At 39.0% G+C, this 18750-nt stretch overlaps 1 protein-coding gene across 7 annotated transcripts in view; it reads right to left on the bottom strand.

Moving 5' to 3' along the window:
* Window positions 1-18750, bottom strand: part of SCG5 (secretogranin V) — a 28281-nt gene that overhangs the window by 4246 nt on the left and 5285 nt on the right. For all 7 annotated transcript variants that reach the window (XM_021539283.3, XM_085580391.1, XM_021539285.3 and 4 more), the window contains 3 exons: window positions 10727-10876; window positions 7234-7346; window positions 2486-2539 (listed from right to left, as the gene is read on the bottom strand). In XM_021539283.3, the coding sequence (XP_021394958.3) occupies window positions 2486-2539; window positions 7234-7346; window positions 10727-10876 (317 nt within the window). The remainder of the gene's footprint in view (window positions 1-2485; window positions 2540-7233; window positions 7347-10726; window positions 10877-18750) is intronic.

Genomic DNA, 18750 nt, shown 5'->3' on the forward strand with positions numbered 1-18750 from the left:
TTTGTCAGATCTCTGGAAAATATTTCGGGTTTATCTGTCTTCAAGTTTAAGCCCTTGGGTTTCTCCAGATTTGTGGATGCTATCATTATTACTTAGTCATAGCACAGAGCAGCCCTTTTGCCTACTTCTGTTGGGTTTTGGGTTTTGCCTGTTGCAAGTGAAAACATTAAAATATTAAGAACCAAAACTGAATGTGGAAAAATCTTTGAAAATAAACTAACTCCAATGCTTTAAATTGTTAGAAATAAGACATATGTAAATGATTTGTTTGTGTTTGTTTAAAGAAGTTCTGTTTAATGTTAATTTAGTGAAATTCAACCGTTGCATAAACTTCTAGGAATTATTTGAAGATTCCAAGGAAGATTAATTGGTCTTTTTTTTTTTTGGAATGGTACTCGCTTACTACATTTTGAAATAAAGTTGAAGAGAATGAGACTACATAAAATTTTGAATCCTTCTTAATCAACAAAAGAAAACACAAAATATAAAGCAAAATACTTTTTGCTGATTTCACTAAAATACATTTAGCCCTATGCAGCTGTGTACAACTCAAAGCAATGCAAGCCCCCGAGCACCTTTGTACACCGCTCTGAGCCCACGGCAACTTAGCGATCCCAGAAGTGGTCCTGACACTTCTGGACAGGGCTGTTTGCAAGCACAGCAATTTAATAAAGGGGAGAACTGCTAGTTGAAATTAGATGTCATTGTAAACCTCCTTGCCTGGCAGTGCAAGTGCTGCAGAGAAGCGGACACAGCAGGAAATGGTGAGTACATGCCTTTGCCATACACACCGATATGTGTCAGCAGGCTTGCACTTGCACACATGAACTTATGAACAGGGACATGTGCTTAGAAGATGTGGTTTTCTAGACTTCAGTGGTGCCTCTGTGACTGTTCCACTACAGTCCTGGAGAGACACAGCAGGGTCACCACGTACACTGTTACACAGGACTTGTTTTAACCTCAGATGGGGAAGTTCAGATGCAAAAAAAATTAATGTGTTGCCAGATCCCAAAACTATGTCTGTGCAGAAAGGCATGGAGGAGTGGCAGAGAACACAAAAGGCAGGAGGGGAATCCAGTGGACTTCTTGATTTCTAGAAAAACACACTCTGCTGCTGACAGTTCTAGGTTACTCTTCTGCTGATAAAGTGGAGATTCTGAATTGTTCATTCAATCATTACAGTATTACCCTAAAATAATTTAAATTCTAATGAATTTAGCATTAAGTGACATGTTGGTTCTAGGAGGATAAGTCTGCTGTAAAGAAATTCACCTTTAAAATTCTGGGCTACCCCTGGCCACATAATTGTCAAGTATCTCCAGCTAGTACTTGTTTTGTGTCCAGTTATGTCAGTCAGCTCAAAGAAAGAAAATGTTCTTTTTTCCTTTTTTTCCCTCATGTATATGTTGCATGAATTCCACTTTAACATGCTGTTCTAGCTATTAATAAATATTCTGCTGAACTATTTCCAGAGTAAATTCTACTTACTTAAAAATTGAAGTCAGGTGACTACCCTTTTTTACTCTTCAACTAACAAACACAAAAATCAAATATAAGCATGAAGCAGATACTAAGCTCAGGTCAGATCATTCATTTATGGTTGAAGTGCCAACTGCTAGTGATGTCTGAATCAAGAAAAAATCAACTCATCTTCTCCCTTTCTAGCAAAGACTGAAAGTTTGTGAGTTAATAAATAAATAAATCATCTTCGCTTATGCTTGTTATTTTAAATTATATTTACTTAATTTACAATATAAACTGTGCTGTCATATTTTGAAAAGCTACTTGCTGGCAGAGAGCTAAACTTTTCCTTTTTGTAAAAATAATACACCAGCAGCAAAGCTAAAGACGTCAACTTTTCTTGAAACTGATTTTTTTCTTTTTTAATAAAAGACAGGCTGACTACCAAAAAAGAGGGACTAATGAGGCAGACTGTGCAGAATCTCTCTATGTGGGTTGCCTTTCTTGTTACAGGAGCAGAACAGTGAAGACCTTTTAATCTTTGTCTTTCAAACAAGTGGGACACAGAGATAGGAGTTTCATCTAAAGTAGATCAGATAAAGAACCACCTCTAGTGTTATTTACACCCAAAAATATATTCACACACAAAGATAGTGGTAATCAAATTTACTAATATTTTTAGTAGGAAATTTCAAATTCTCTTTTAGAGCTATTTAAATAATTTTAAATGGTTTTAAGCAAATAGGATCAATTTTAAAAGACAGACAATATGAGGTTTTATAATGGTCTACACTTCAGTGTATCTTCTGAAGTTAAGAGTCTATTTTGAAAAATAAGTCTTGTACTCAGTATTCAGTCCTGAAGCTAGCTATAGCATTTTATCACAGAGAGTCCCTGACTTCACACATCATCTAAAATATAATACAAATACATTAGACTATCTCTTCATTTCAACAATATGGTTTTAATTTTTGTTAGGTTTCTAGATTACATAGGGGCTGTGAAATATTCTGATAGTTACCCTCTTTCTTCTTTTTGAACCACCGTTGATTTTCTCAAAGAGTAAACTCTTGCTCTGGAAAGGAAAAAAAAAAACCAACACAGCCATCAAATCCATTACACTTCTCTTTTAAAATACTACTTCTTCTATTAAATATTATCAAGTCTAGAGTGTGTAGTTTTATGAGAGAAGCAAACCACAAATAAATATTTGTGTATTCCTGCTAAGATTTGCAGTTCTTCAGAAGCAGTCACAGCCTTATCTATAATTTAAAAGCCAGTAATTTTCCACTATGTTATCCTCCATGTTCAGGCAATAACTGCTTCAAGCATGTGCTGTATAGTCTGGATGTTCCCCATCACGTGATACATGGTATAAATACATGGTATAAAATATATGTGTGCATATATATATATATATATTTTTTTTTTTTTTTAAAGAAAAGGCAGAAGGAAAAATAAAAATAAGAATGTGAGGGAGAGGGAGCAGGAGTCTTGCCTTTGGTATATCTTTTCATACATTTGAGGTGACACAAGAACAGGAGCAAAAAAAAGTTGCTTTACAAGGGATTTTCTAATTCCTTTTAAAAACAGAAATAGGCATCATTCCTACTGTTTTGTTGTCTTTGCTTATTCCCTTCCAGATATCAACACTTTCCAGTGCAAAGTTCTGCTGAAAGGAGTTCAGCGCCAACTCTTCCTTTGTTTAAGTAGTGCCCTCAATAAAGCTTCTAAAAACCATTTGGTCTATAATATTTTTTAATGGCAAACCTTTTAAAAACTGCCAGAAACATCTTGGCAGAAGAGAAAGTTATGATGATGAGAAAAGAAAATGAAAAAAAAAAACAACACAAAAAACCCCCTCTGACCATAGTTTACATAAGTGCATCCACATATTGTTGTATTTCTTATGAGTAGTGAATTCTAATAAAGTCTGGAATAACACACACATGTTCAACACATTTTGTTTCAATTCTGTGTTATGAAGAAAACCAAAACCAAACCCTAACCTGAAAATGGAAGGAGAGAAGAATTATATGTATAAAAGCAGAAGACTATATAAACAAGGCCATTAATTCTGCTATAAACAACTGACCTAACATTGATTATATAAATAGAAAGTGTAATTCTAGCACGAGACAAATTCACCAAACACGTCTAAGTCTCTCTGCAGCCTTGATATGAGAAAAAACAAACATTTTCAAGTGTTACAATGAAATCTGCCAAAATTGTCTGTTTTGTACTTCTTGTGTCCATTAAACCTCAAATTCACAAGGCCTATCTCTTGTCCAACCTCAGTTATTTTGTCTGAGCTGTTCCAAAAGGGAACAGAGATGAAGTTGGCCAAGGGGGACATTCTTGGCTAGTCGTTTATGCAAGCTCACTTCAGGAAAACTTAAATTTAACATTTTAAAGAAACTCAAGGATGCGTGAATTATTCTACTTAAAAAACAAAGCACCATCAAGGCTTCTCTTTGTAAAGTATTTGACCTTGTACTTTCATGAGAGGAAAAAGGGTGTTTCTGAAATAAAACTAATTGTATGTACTACTAGAGCTAGCATTTCTGTCATTCTGAAAAATTCCTTACAATTGAAGTGCCCCTGCTCAAGGAAACTACTTTTTGTTTAGTCTCACTGTAGCATTATATGGAGTACAAAGCAAATATGGTTGTGGAGCATGAGCTAAGAACATATTGGTATGATAATAGCAATCCTGAAAATATGTTCCACTGCGTAATGGCCTGACCTCATCAGCCACCAAAATCTGCCCATGGAGTGTTCATGCTTCACTGAGAGGTTGTTAAGGGTGAAGACACAGAGTTTTCTTCAGTTAAACAGACACCTCTTTAACCTTCAGTTAAAGATACATATAGAGACATGCTGCATGTGCTTTTCTACTTTTTCCTCACTCCTGGAATTTCCTTTGCATCCTCTTGGCTACTTGGATTAGAGTTGGGACTTAGGGGGGAAAAAATCAGAACTTAAATAATAAAATATGTAAGAGGTTTTTACATTTGATTGTAAATCATATATTGTAAATTATCTTTGTGCAAGTGTTTCTGGATGCCAACAACACTTCTTCAAACCATCCAAAGAGCCAATCTGCAAGATGCAAGAAAGGCACACTCAGAAAGTGTCTGAGTCCTGTAAGGAAAAGTCTAAACTGGAGAAAAAACTCTGAAATCTTAGAAACTATAGTTGTACACCCGATAGAAAACTCCAAATTCACTAATCCTACTATTTCCACTGTCCCCTCTATGTTTTCCCCATATGAGGGGAGAGGAGGGGAGTATAAGCCATGGATCTCACTCTATAAACACAGTCTGTTCCTGAGATTTCTCACAGGCCAGTATATTGATTTAGGGGGAGTTGTCTCAAAGACAAAAAAATTCTTCCCCTTTCTTCCCACTCCTAACCCAGTATATATTTATTATGATTTATATATTTGCATCTGCAGATGTATTAGCAGTGTTTAATATTTAGCATCTACATAACCATACACTTTGCTGCATAAGGCAGCTTCTAGACTTGCTTGACCTTTATAAAATGTGTGTTATTCACAGGATACTGCAGAGGTCCCACAGCTTTGCAAGCATGACAGTCTGTCACCAAAACAAGCCAACCAAATTGTTTCTGTCCCAGTAAGACAAGCAGGTCCTCTTTTTCTGACCTGCTAATATAATCTGAGTTTTTCTGTGGTTACACTAAGGAATGCATGTTGGCTCCTGGAAAGGACCAGTCACTGGGAACTGTAACTTCCTCAACCACACAGTGGTAGGAAAAGGCTGGGGAGAAGCTTCCCCAAGAGCTGGGAGCACATGCCAGCCTCCATGGCTCTAGCAGACACTGGCTGCAGGAGCTACAGCTGGTGATGACAGCCTGATGCCCACTCAGCTGGCAAGAGCTGGTGGAAATACAGTCTGTGAGAACACAGCCATCACTGCCCCTGGGCGTCTGGTCCTAGGCTCTTCAACAGGAGAAGCAGGAAAAAAAACTGTTGTGGACAGAGGGAATTTTAGGTGCTGGGGGCAGTGGGAGGGTGAGGATGCTCAGTTACCCACTAGGCAGCCCACAGCCACCTGTGTTGGTCATTTACAACTTAATGCAGACAATGGTGAGTGCCCTAAGACAGCTGATCTACTTCAGCTCTGCTTTATAAGCAAACAGCTAATTTGTAGAGTGGCTGCCTGTTTTTTCCAGAGAATTAAAAACAATAACTCCAGCCACAAAAAGATACCACTGTATTTGTATTTTTACCATGTGGTAATATGCAATTAGGAGATGATCAGGGTTGTTCTCCTGGATCTCAGCAGAGTATTTGCTCATGCACATGACCAGCTGTTTCATCTCTAATTAAAAAGATCTGGAGTTGGCTAAGCTTCAGCTAGATATGATTACTGTTTAGTACCTAAAAGTGTTTTAATCCATACATGAGCAGCTTTTTCTCCTGAATTAGTAGTGATGGATGGAAATACAAAAAAAAGCCCAGGATTCACTAATGATTTACTATCATTTATTAAGTATATATGTTGCTGATGACAACACAGTATGTATGCTTGATTCTGAAATATTGCTATAGGCCAAAGATTTACAGAAGTGCCTTTGTAGTCTTCAGAATGGTATTATGGAAGTAAAGTAGTCATGAATAATAAGAAAACTAACAGCCTTATCTGGCATAAATAAGAGTGCTCACCATCTGGTGTTTTTTAAATTAAAACCTTTGATGGTAATTACTTAGCATGCAACAAGTTTCCAAAATTTGGATTTTTGGCATGATTCTCTCCAGAAATTTAGCACTCGCATAAGTAATTAAGACTATAAATCTTACACTGGTTTGATTATGGACATGAATCATTGTCTCAAAATTACAGCAGAAGAGACTGCCAAACATGTCCATTTATCGATATATGCTTACAGAGTACTGGTTTAGTGCAATCTTAAGTCAAGTGTTATAACAATGTAAAATGAGATTTCATTATTTGCTCTACAAGCATAAATTATGATCATGGTTATTGTTTTCCTGGCGCCTGAAAATGGATTTGGGATTGGACATTTTAACTGATGTAATCCAAGATTAAGTGGCAGAGCTTTCTTTGGAGCCTCTAGCCTGCAGAAAGAGTCTAGCTGCAGTTATTAAAGTCCTTGTATGCTCAAAGCAAGATTTTTGCCCTTAGTGTAGCTCACTGTGTTTATTGTAAGTGATGTATCAAATAGGTTTTCAATAGGATACAGCACATAACCTGATTAGAGGAAGAAGCAGCATCAAGTCTTCCAGAATCCTTAAAGTGGGAAGAACTCCTTAAGACAATCCTTGTGTGATCCTATATTTTTAAGGTGTTTTAAGTTGCTGAACTCTATCTGTATTCTCTTTCTTTTTTTTTTATATATGTAGCTGAACAGAGAATAGTCACTAAACCTGGATATACTTTCAGATTATGGCCATTTTATGTTTTGAAATCTTAAGATCTGCATTAATTTTGGCTACATGTTCACCATAGTTTGAAATGTGGTTTTTTGCACTTGCCAAGCTGTCACGCTTTGGGACAGGCAAACAGAAGAAGGAATTCTATTTTCTGTATTTGTGGGATGTTTGTCAATCACAAGCACTATTTCTATTTTTCAGGGTAAAACTTTTTGAGAAGTTTCCCTTAGGGTGATAATTTTTCCAGCATTAAGGATGATATTGTCCTCATGGTTTCATAGTGTCCCACATGGCAGACAATACCCAGCTTCACATGCAATAAAAATAAGCAAGAAGTATGTACTCACCCACTTGCCCCTGTTGGGATAGTCATGCTCTGGATCAAAAAGGTGCTGGTGCAGTTGGTATTCCCTGCTGAACTCTGCTGTGTCTGGGGTGTTTTCTAGACACCCATCATCAACTGCAAAAGAAAGCATTGAGTGCTTAGTAGCTTTGAAGTACACAGTATGTGCCACATTAGTCAGCAAACTTCTTAAATGCAATAATGCAATTTAAAAAGCATAAAGAACTGGATTACTACAAAATACCAGGGTTTTTTTTCTTTTGAAAAAAATTTGTCAGAATGTATTTATTTAAAAAAAATGCTCACAACTTAATGAAAACTGAAGGAGTTTAGTTTCTAAGCTCTTTCTCTCCTTTATGTTTTTCTTTTGATTATTGCACTTGATTTTACCTAGAATTGCATCCTCTTCTGATTTAGAAGAATTATTACTTTCTCTTTTAAATGCTCACAAGTCATTTTAGAAATTGGTAAGGTGATACTTTTGAAGGTCATGGTAGAACAGTGCTGTGAGCAAAGAGAATTTCTTTCACTGAGTAGCTCTTCCTGGAACTCCATTTCTGGTTTGCTACTTTGTTCAAACTGGCTGAAAATCATTTCTGCATCATACGATCTCATAAAAATGCTATGTAAGAGAAGTTTTATGATGAAAACATTTCTGTAGGTTGGTAACTAATCTGATTGGTCCAGAAACCTCCTTTAACCACAATGGATGGTTTTGTAGACAGTGCCACATCAAGATAATATCCTTTTAAAAATCAACTTAGGGTCTTTTTACCAAAATAAGTAATCTTTAGCTTAAACAAAGGTTCAGTAACTTGAGGCCAGAGTAGTTTTTTGGATAGAGTCTGCTCCTGGAGCTCCCACTGCTTAGCCAGCACGGGGAGTTTGCAGTCCAAGTTCCTCTCAGACATACCCAAGGAGATCCTACCAGCCAGGGCATGATGCTGGGCATTGAAACAGCTGCATCTGCCAGAACACAAGCACTCCAGAGCACACACCTGTGGACTTTCCCTTCTGTCCTTGTGTGTCATCATGTAAAAAGATTTTCAGATGGATTATCATCTTTTTCTCTCAGATGTGGGGAACAATACAGACTTGACTTAAAACTGAGTTGATTCAATGACCTGAGGAGGTTATTTTTAGTTCAACAGATCCAGCTTTCTCTCTTTTCTTGTTGGGATTGGGAAAAAATTAAATTGCCAATAGAAAACAGGGGAAAGGTCTTCATACCGCTAAGTAACTCAGAAACTATTAAAGCATATAGAAATCATTTCAGTCTCATCAGAGGCAAGGTTGTATCAAGAGAGAAACAGATGACAACAGAAGTGTGGTACACCTCAGAGCATTTGTGTCTTTTGGTAAAAAACACAAAGGGCAGCCAGACACATGGGTGTCCTCTATGACTGCTAATCCAAAAGTCTTCAACTCAAATGCTCTGGGCTTATGTATTCCTGCTTGGAATGTGCATATGTAGACAGTGACTGGAAAAATTGTTTTCCATTAAGCAAATCCACAGACCTGATTGAGGAAGGCCTCTGGTAATTTGTATGCATAATACAGTCACCACTTGAATTTCCATTTAAGGCTCTGAAAAACATTTTACTCTAATCCTAGCAGATACTATCTTCACTCACAGCATACCTGTGACAGAGCCATTTATCTGAGCAGGCAGCACTTCCCTGCAAATTCCCTCTGTACAGATCTGACTGTATTAGCTTAGCTAACAACTTTTATTTCACCTAAGACAGAAAAACTGAAGGGATTTTCAAAGGCATTTCCCTGGATGCCATGTTTTTAATTTATTTATCTAATCATGAACAGAAGTCTAACGGGCAAGCACAGAACTTTCTATCGAAAGTTCACATGTGTGTGTGAGAAAATCTAAACCCATCATTTTCAACTTGTCAGACTACAGCTATAGTGAACAAATTGGAAGATGAGGTATTACTCCAGAAGAGATGAAGGCATCATCACCAAATGGGCTGTAATAGAAAACAGTAAGGGAGGACTAGTTGAAATTTTGTCAAATTTTTGAATGAAATGCAAAAACACTTCACAGTGAAAAAAACTTTTCATAACAAATATTATTTTTTATTAATTCTAAGCTAGTTAGAACATTTTAAATAAGAATACTGACAACTGTTCTGCATTATCCAAATAACATAAAAGAAGACTAAACAGAAAACATTCTGAAAGTATCTCTTAGCTCACAAATAAAAAATGAGAGAAAAATAGAGCTCTCATTCCCAGTTCCAGGTCCCAAGGCAGCCAATGGGTGTTTTACTACTGCTTTCAGTACTGGAAGTCATTCCTTGGCTCAAGTGACAGGAATGAGATCCATTCTCTCAGGGTATGTGCACATCATGCACATGCTGCTTTAGGGACCCTTGGGCACCATCCCCACCTGCCTCGGAGCCTGGGGACACCCTGCGTGTCCCAGCACCGCTCGGGCTCCCCCAGGCTGTGCCACCCCGCTGCCAGAACCAGCCTGCCTGCATTGCCTGCACCGCCTGCATTGCCTGCACCGCCTGCACCACCCGCACTGCCTGCACCACCTGCACTGCCTGCATTGCCTGCACTGCCTGCACCGCCTGCACCGCCTGCACCACCCGCACTGCCTGCACCGCCTGTACTGCCTGCACCACCCGCACTGCCTGCACTGCCTGCACCGCCTGCACTGCCTGCACTGCCTGCATTGCCTGCATTGCCTGCACCGCCTGCATTGCCTGCATTGCCTGCACCGCCTGCACTGCCTGCACCGCCTGCATTGCCTGCACCGCCTGCATTGCCTGCATTGCCTGCACTGCCTGCATTGCCTGCACTGCCTGCATTGCCTGCACTGCCTGCACCGCCTGCACCGCCTGCATTGCTTGTACTGCCTGCACCGCCTGCACCACCTGCACCACCCGCACTGCCTGCACCGCCTGCACTGCCTGCACCACCCGCACTGCCTGCACCACCTGTACTGCCTGCACCGCCATGGGGCACAGCCATGCAGCTCACAATTTCTTGGCACAGATTCACCCTCAGTGAGCTGTAGAGACGCATGGATTGGAGCCAAGGTATCTTAAATATTGACTCATGGTCTGGGTTGGAGATCAGGGCAGACAGTTTCATTCCTCTTGGCACAATGAAAGTCTCTAAAATAAGGGTAAATCTCATCTGTACAGAATAACTTTTTTCAGGGGCCAGCTTAAAAATTATCTCCCTTGGGAACATGATGCTCTCATAAATCTATCTTCTACTCTGAGATCAAGATGATTTCTTCCACCTTCTCCCACATCATACAGCAATACAGGATATGCACATATTCTTAAAAAACATATATAATAAAGAAGCTCATCTGAAACACTAAAACACCCAATTTCTCAACAGTTCTTTTCCTGGGGCGTAGAATGAAAAAAAAATCCCCTCATTTCTTATCACAGGCTGTACAGTGCTGAAAGATAGGAAGATGTACAGTGAACACGGAGGTACAAAGGGTACAGCTGAATTACCTGTTTTTCCAATAGGGCAGGGATTTGGAGGGTCAGGATATCCTTGATCTTCACTGAAATCCTTTGGTACATTATCTCCTGTCAGCTCAGCCACGATGTTTGGGATATTGCCATAAGGACCCAAGTGCTGGAGACCCTCATGCGCACCACCTAGCAAAGACAATTTATGCACAATTGTTTCACAAGATTAAAAGCATAAGTACTTTAGCTGGTAAAGTAATCTACACTTCAATTTAAAACATAAACTCTCTCTCTACTTATATAATTGTTTTGGAGACAAATCTAAGTTTAGATTTCAAGCATCTCTTTTAGAAACATAACCATGTTACCTAAATCCAGTAACTTAGATAATTAAAAATTAAACTAGGAAACACAATCAGCCACATATTATTAGTCTTAGGGTTGGTTTTTTTTTTCCTTATCTATGAAAGTTTTAGGCAAGAAAAAATGAAACCTATACATCTGAAGCACAATCATCTTCAGTCACTGATCCTATGGCAACTAACATTGTTCATAGTTACTGCCATAGTTCATTATGGCAACTAACAATAGAAGATGTGGCAAGACAGCATCATGGCAGGAAGACAATGTTAATGACACTGTAGAAAGAAATACTACCTGCACAGCCTAGAAATACATTAATAAATAAAGTCCCGAAGGGGCTTAAGATATTAAGGTCCTTAGGGACCCCAGGGTGTTCTAGCAAATTTGGTTGTGTACACTTAGAAAAAATATTTTTAAATGAAACCAATTCTTAAATGTAAATTTGCATTTCCTGTTGTAATGATGAAAAGTGGTGAAGAGTCCCTGTTGTTGAATTCTTGTTCATATATATGTCCACAGTAGTCAGTGTGTTACAAAGCATCCCAGGCAGTGACTTCACACTTTTACATACAAGATTGTGTTTTCCCTGTGGGACCCAGAGCAACATCGCTGCAGGGTTACAGCAGCAGTGTGCAGCAGGTTTTGTGACCGAGTGGCAGAGGACACAGTGATGGGCCTGCTGTGTTGGGCAACTGCACCCCAAACTGCTCTGCTGTGGCCACCTCACACACACCTCAGCCTGCTTTTGACAAGTAAGGTCTTCCACTGAAGATCTGGGAACCAAGCTCAGGCCACTCTCTCTCTCTGTGCCTCTCTACAAATAATTATCTGTCCCAGATCTTTTATGCACGCCTTACTGGCCAAATGCATCCACAGGCTAAACCCCAGCTGCTTGTGGAGTTTTTAAAATACTATTGTACACTATTCTTTTACATTTCAGACATAAAACATTAGTTTCAGGCATGTTCTTTTTCCCTGACAAAGACAGCCACCACACACACTGCAGCAATGGAGATGGTTATGTGACAGCAAAGTAATTTTTTTAAGCCCTATATAAGGAGGGATAACAACATGCAGTCAACATACAAATTCTACTAACAATGAATTGAGAGGAAAAGGAATTTGAACAATTGGAAAATATGAGTTAAAGAGTGAACGCAAACACAACTGCTTGGGTAAATAGCAAAACTGCCATGTTATCACCAAATATTCTTATTTAAATTTTATTTATTATACATAGATCCAGAAGATGTGAATAAAGTCTCTGAACATGAAAGTTCCTCCAAAAGAATCATTCAAGTACTCCTGTCCCAAATTACAAATAAATATTACCAGCCTAAGTCATCTTTTATACAGCCAAACATTGTGAGCTAATTTAATCACTTGCAAAAATTGCTAACAGAATGCACTCAAATACAAAATTCAAATTTTGTATTCATTTCTACATTGAGAAGTGGCAGTTGAGGCAAATTTTGCAAATTAATTTTGCAGATGACTAGTTGGATGTTGGCATTATAGTAAAGCAAATCAGTCTATAAGCACATCTATTTCCATTTTATTTGCACAATGGACTAAAATCTAATCAATGTGCTAATTTTGCCCCTCAAGTACAAGTCTCTTATTCTGTAATGCAGTGTTGCAGGAAAGATTTACAGATATGTAACAAAACATAAAACTACCCCTATTAAAAAACTGCATCTCTGTTATATGGGAATTTCTCTTGTAGCTGACCATGAGACCTGGTACTAAAACCAGAATAGCATTTTCCCCACTCTGAACTTTATTATACCTTTAGTCCATAGCCCACTCAAAGATCATGCTTGTAACACAACAATGCTATGGTGATGAGGTTTAAAAAAAGTATAACATACACTTAATCTAATGGAATTTAATATAATGTCTAATATGCAGCATAAAATACTTATTTTGTCCTGAGTTCCTTCACATGAAGATTGATTACACATATGTACTTAAAAGCATCAGGTTATGATTCTGCTGTAAACTACGGAACCACATAATCAATACGTGTTTGAACATCCCGTATACAATGTGGTTCACCACGGGACAATCCATCAGAGAGGAGCCTATCTGTGCCTGCATGTGGTGCAGACCTCTTGGCACCAAAGCTCCATCCATAAAGAAAACAGAGGTACTTAGCAGGCTCCAGTGTGCTATATATACATGTAAGTTTAAACTGACTGCCAAGAATTCCCTTGACTGAGTACAAACCAATCTTTTTATATTAATATAAAGGATTGTTTCCTTTAGGTATAAATATCCAGGATCATTTGAGGGTTTTTCCTTTCTTTCCAAAAGAGCTGCAGACAATAGCACCTGCTCTGGTGCCATAATTTAGCACACTTGAGTGATTTAATAACATCAGCAAAGCTCATTCCTTATAAACTCTGATAAATAGTGCACTCAGCAAAGACTACAATAACAAAAATGAAATGCTATGAATATACAAAATTGGGGTATTAAGTACAGTAACTCTCATTAGTTGTATTAGTTTTGGTATTATAACATTACTGATTTAAAGAAACATATTAGGATTAAATACACCACAGCTACCAAGTCAAAATATTGGAATACAAACATATACAGTCAGCTACAAAAATAGCAGAAGATCAGTTACTGGAACCTTGAGGCAGAGCCTGAAAGAAAAAGACAAGGCAACACAATACCAAGAAACTTTTCATCATTTTCTATCCAAAAGAATCCTGAGAGACACCATTGTTAAATTATTCAAACTTGCACTACCAAAAATCCAGAGTAGTACAGACAATACCCTTGCACTAAAAAGGATGAGCTAGAGAAATATATGTTTTTTTCCATATCTCCTTACTTACATGAACAGGCCTTTCTGTGTTGCATACTAGCAAAGAAAACACTCCAAAACAATCAGCTCCCTTGCATGCATAGGATTTTTGTGAGCATTTATTATTAGGTATTTCACATTCCTGCAGGATGAACTAGAGGTTTATCTCTTGGGCTAAGATCAGCATTGTCCTAGGTAAGCTTTGAATTTCATTTAAAATATATGCATATATGTAGTCATCTAACACTAGTCCTGAACTGTTGCAGGGTGGAAAACAAAAAGAAACAATGCATCTCAGCATTATTATAATTCTGGAAAAGTAGTTTATCAGCTGATTTCAGTTACAGATCCTTGGAATGATGAAAAGTTTAAAGTGCATACATTTCAGCTCAATTTTTTTGTAACAGCAATACTGTGCCACACATGCAGACAACATAACCACTCCATAAACATAAATAACAACTAATTTCTTGCAAGTATTGAATATTTCCCTGATCAAACACATCCAGTGGAAATGCTGTTAGTCCCCTGAAGTTTTAGCTGCTGCTACCCATCTATTGGTAGTGCAAAACATAGTGGGAACAAATCTGTGGAGAGCAATCCTCCATGTAAAACAAACAGGCACAGCTGCCCCCAGAAGAGTAAGTTTTAAGAAAGTCAATGAGAATAGATTTTCAAAAGTGAAAAATTTTTGCAGAACATTTAAAGAGAAACAAGAGGACAAATTTGCCTTTCAGTCTCATTGAAATAATCTCCCATGTCACAGTGAAGATAGAGTTTCCTCAATTACAAATTCAGAAAAGAGGTAGTCTGGCCAATCTTAGCATGGAGATATGAAATAGGAAGGACCATGAGTATGTGTTGTGAGTAAATAAATCCCAAATCCCAAGTTAAAGCCCTTTACTTAGTGAGTCATACTAGGTACCTCAGAGTATCCAGACACCTCACAGATTCACAGAGGGATCTTCTCCCTGAGCAAAAATCACATCTCTTATCTCAACCTGTACAAACTCCAACCACACATGAGCTGCAAGGGAAGCCTGGTATAGCTTATCCCATTTGAGAAAATATGTATTAATCAGAGATGTAATATCATACTCCCTACTTAGCAAAATCTTTTGTTTCTCTGGACTATTTGTTCTTATCACTGGGAAAAATCTTCAAGACTGTTTACAGTGTCTCCTAAACACATCAGAGATACATCTTTTTCCTTTCACAGTGACAGCTTCCCATACTATCCTGCACTTTTATCCCCAGTCACCTTGCTGTATCCACATTTGTTGTGTCATTGTCACATTCAAAAGGAACATCTCCCTAGTGGAAGGCAGGTTTGACAGAATTCTTCCCAGTGGTACTATATGTTAAACTGGGACACTGTCCACAAACTTACTTTCTCTTTTATTTTATTATTTGGAGGGCCATCTATCATGTAAACTCTCAAAAAATCCTGAATGCAGAAAATGCATTTACAGTTTCCTTACCCTTTCTAAAATTCCAAAGGCTTTTACTGCCCCAATGCTGTAATTATAATTCTGCTAGCTTAATCCTAGAGAGTCCTACCCTGCTTGCTGAAATTGATTAAGCACAGGAAGTGAGAAGAACTGAAAAAATTATAAATTATCACATTTTGAGATGAGACATTCTGTGTCTATTCCACAGAAGCTGCTAAATAAGAGAATAGGGAAGGAGAAAAAACATAGGAGAAAAAAGAATGGAAAAATGCAAACCTAGCCAACTTCCTTAACCATTCAAGAGCATGCCTCGAGAAACACAAAAACACTACAGCTATATATGCTCAGGCATTCCAGAGTCGGCTTGTCTTCTCCTTAATGACACAAGGTTTCTTAAAACTACAAAGACTAATTTTCTATTTCTCTGCAGAGGGGCAATTTTTTCTAAAGCCTTAAGCCCACACATCACACAATTACTGACTGTCCTTGCTTTCAACAAAGAATTCAGTTGTATCCAATATTTTAATTGCAAACAGTATAAATATTTAAGATATTAAAGGCTCTTATTGTGAAATAGGATCAAAATAATGCTCTCACAATAAATTTATAACAGTAGCTTATATGTCATTATTATTCAAATTGCATACACAACAAAAAAATCCTGCAGCCACTTGCTGACAAAGCAGAAAAAAAAAGAAAACTCTTGCGCCTGCCTCGGTTGAAGAGTCCTCTAATGGACTATATTACCCTGTCCTTCAGCTGAGCAGTGGCTTTTGCACTTCACCGTGTGAAGAAGCTGACACACAGTGTCACACACAGCACAGGAACACAGACAGGGGCCCCTCTGCCACCTTGCCTTGCAGCCACCACACACCAGCAGAGTGAAAAAACCACAAAATTAAACGAAGCCAGCAAATTGCACCCTCCTGTCACTGCACAGCACAACCTCGCTACTGCCCACGTGTGCAGCACATGGTTCTGGGAAACAGAGCAGCGAAAGGAAGACAGTGACCTCCTTTACCCCATGAGGGATGGGACATTCTTTCAGTCTATAAATGTAAATGTGCCAGTGAAGGACTGTAACACTTTATTCACTGGCACTTTATTCACTTGACACCAGCTGCACAAGAAGTCCAAATGCTCCATCAGTGTCAACAAATTCAGAGAAAAAGACTCCTTTCACTCCTGTCATGTGAAGCCTGAATGCACCAGAAGATCCAGAACATCCATGTTTTTGTCTCTACTGTGCCACTGAACTTCACAAAATTTTAATGTTCATTTCCCCATTCATATTTATTCCATTCAATTTTCCATGCAGATTGCTCCAAGTCCCAGCTGGTTCAACAGCATGTTTAAAACCTTCCCCTGCCTGTCTGACAGCTGCTACAAGGCAGATTTCCCAACTGCCCCAAATGTCCTCCTTGTGAGCATTCCCAGTGTGGAGCTAGAAGGCTCCAGCCTCTGCCTGGTGAGCCAGGTTGGCTCAGAAGTCCAAAAGCAGAGCCTTGCCAGGCAAAGCCACCCCAGTCAAGATGATATCATTCTTTTGCCTTGGGTAAAAGCACTGGCACACAACGAAGATGCACTAGAGTGGGAAGATGAAGAGCCCTGGCAGGTAAGACCAGGCCCAGTGCTACTCTTTGGTGCTGCAAAGGGGGCTCAGATCAGCTAACCTGGTGTACTAAAGCATGCCAAGGGGAAGAACCAGCTTCTGCAGCTGACAGCATTCTTCTTCTCACTCATCCCTGCAGCTGAGCGCACACACCATGGCAAGCACAGGGAGCAGAGCTCTGGAAACCTTTAGAGAGTGCCAGAGATCCTATCACCTGGCACAACACAAAAATCAAGAAGAATAGGAAACTCCTCTTCTCTGGATTTCTAGAATATCTCTTCACAGAACCAAGTAAACGTAAAAGTATTTTCTTCCTGCAAGTTAATTTAAAATTCAGGTGGGAACATGGGAAATGCAGCTGATTTTGAGAAAAAAATGCAGAAAGGGATAAATCCTGGCATGCTCACAGAATCACAGAATATGTAGAGCTGGAAGGGACTCACAGGGATCATCAAGTGCAACTCCTTGCTCTGCCCAGCACCATCCCCAAGAGTCACACCCTGTGCCCAAGCACATTGTTCAGAAGCTTCTGGAACTCTGTCAGTTTTGGGGCTGTGACCACTGCCCTGGGGAGCCTGTTCCAGTGCCCAGCCACCTCCTGAGTGAAGAATCTTTCCCTAATGTCAACGTGTTGACAACCTCAGGCCATTACCCTGAGCCCTGTCACTGCTCACCAGAGAGGAAAAATCAGTGCTGTCCCTCCTCTTCCCCTCATGAGGAAGCTGTGACTGCAATGAGGTCTCCGCTCAGTCTCCGCATGAGAGACAAGCAGAGAAAAAAAATCTTTAAAAACATGAGCTCATCATAATTCGGTCTACCTTAACTCATAGACTTTTTAAAATACTTTGGGATCATATTCCAATGGTAGATAGAATTTTATAGATTCATGTAAACTTCTCTATACTTTCTGCCAATAGTAGAAAATACAGTTACTATAAAGCATCAGCATGTACAAAAAAATAATGGTGGCTACAAAACCCGTTGTAATTGATTAATTATCTTTAGGTAGATGACAAGCTACATAATTCTAAATCCCTACAGACCTGCCATCTTTCCTCCCCAAAAACTGCTTGAGATGGGATTAGTTCTCCTTTGGTGGCATCTTTTAAAGATGACTTCATGAATAGCAGCAGTAGTCTGTACCACGTAACAGTGGTTAGTAGGAGGTTTTAAGAGTTGGAGTCACTTTATCTTCTCAGTTCCTCAGCAGAGGTATGTGATGCCTGCACACTCTCCTGCAATCACAAGAGGAGGATGTTTAAAGAAAAGATTTCAAAGCCTCAAATCTAAATAGGTTCCTCAGTCAGATCCACCTGCAAATAACAGATCTAGAGAGAAATGGGGATTAATACTCTCTTCTTCTTTTGTTCTCCATTGACAGAGTTCTCTGACAAGCACCCCTGCATGTTCCCAGCCCTACTGAGAACACAGGAGTAGCACCTGCACCCCTCCTGCAGCTCTGAGGCATCGAGGAAGGGCAGCTCCCAAAGTTCAGTCGTGGCAGAGTTCATAGTGGTAACACCTACTGCCTTTGCTGGATCCTGCCCTTGCTGAAACACATTGAGGTAACCTGGCATGACCTCCATGCAGCAGCACAAACACCAGCTTGGCTTTCTTACTGCTGCTCATGGCTTATGAATTCATATGGAATCAAGGATATTACAGGCCAAATTTTAAAGATTCTTCCTTAATAAAAATAAATTCACACCACCTTATCATTTTCCTGTCTGTGGAGTTAGAGGTGTAAACATTTTATGTGCAGTTTTTTCCCAGATTTTTGCCATATCACTCAGATAAAGAAAATTCACTGCAAGCCACT

This window comes from Lonchura striata, chromosome 5, assembly GCF_050655825.1.
Source record: "Lonchura striata isolate lonStrDom1 chromosome 5, ASM5065582v1, whole genome shotgun sequence".
Classification (NCBI taxonomy): domain Eukaryota; kingdom Metazoa; phylum Chordata; class Aves; order Passeriformes; family Estrildidae; genus Lonchura; species Lonchura striata.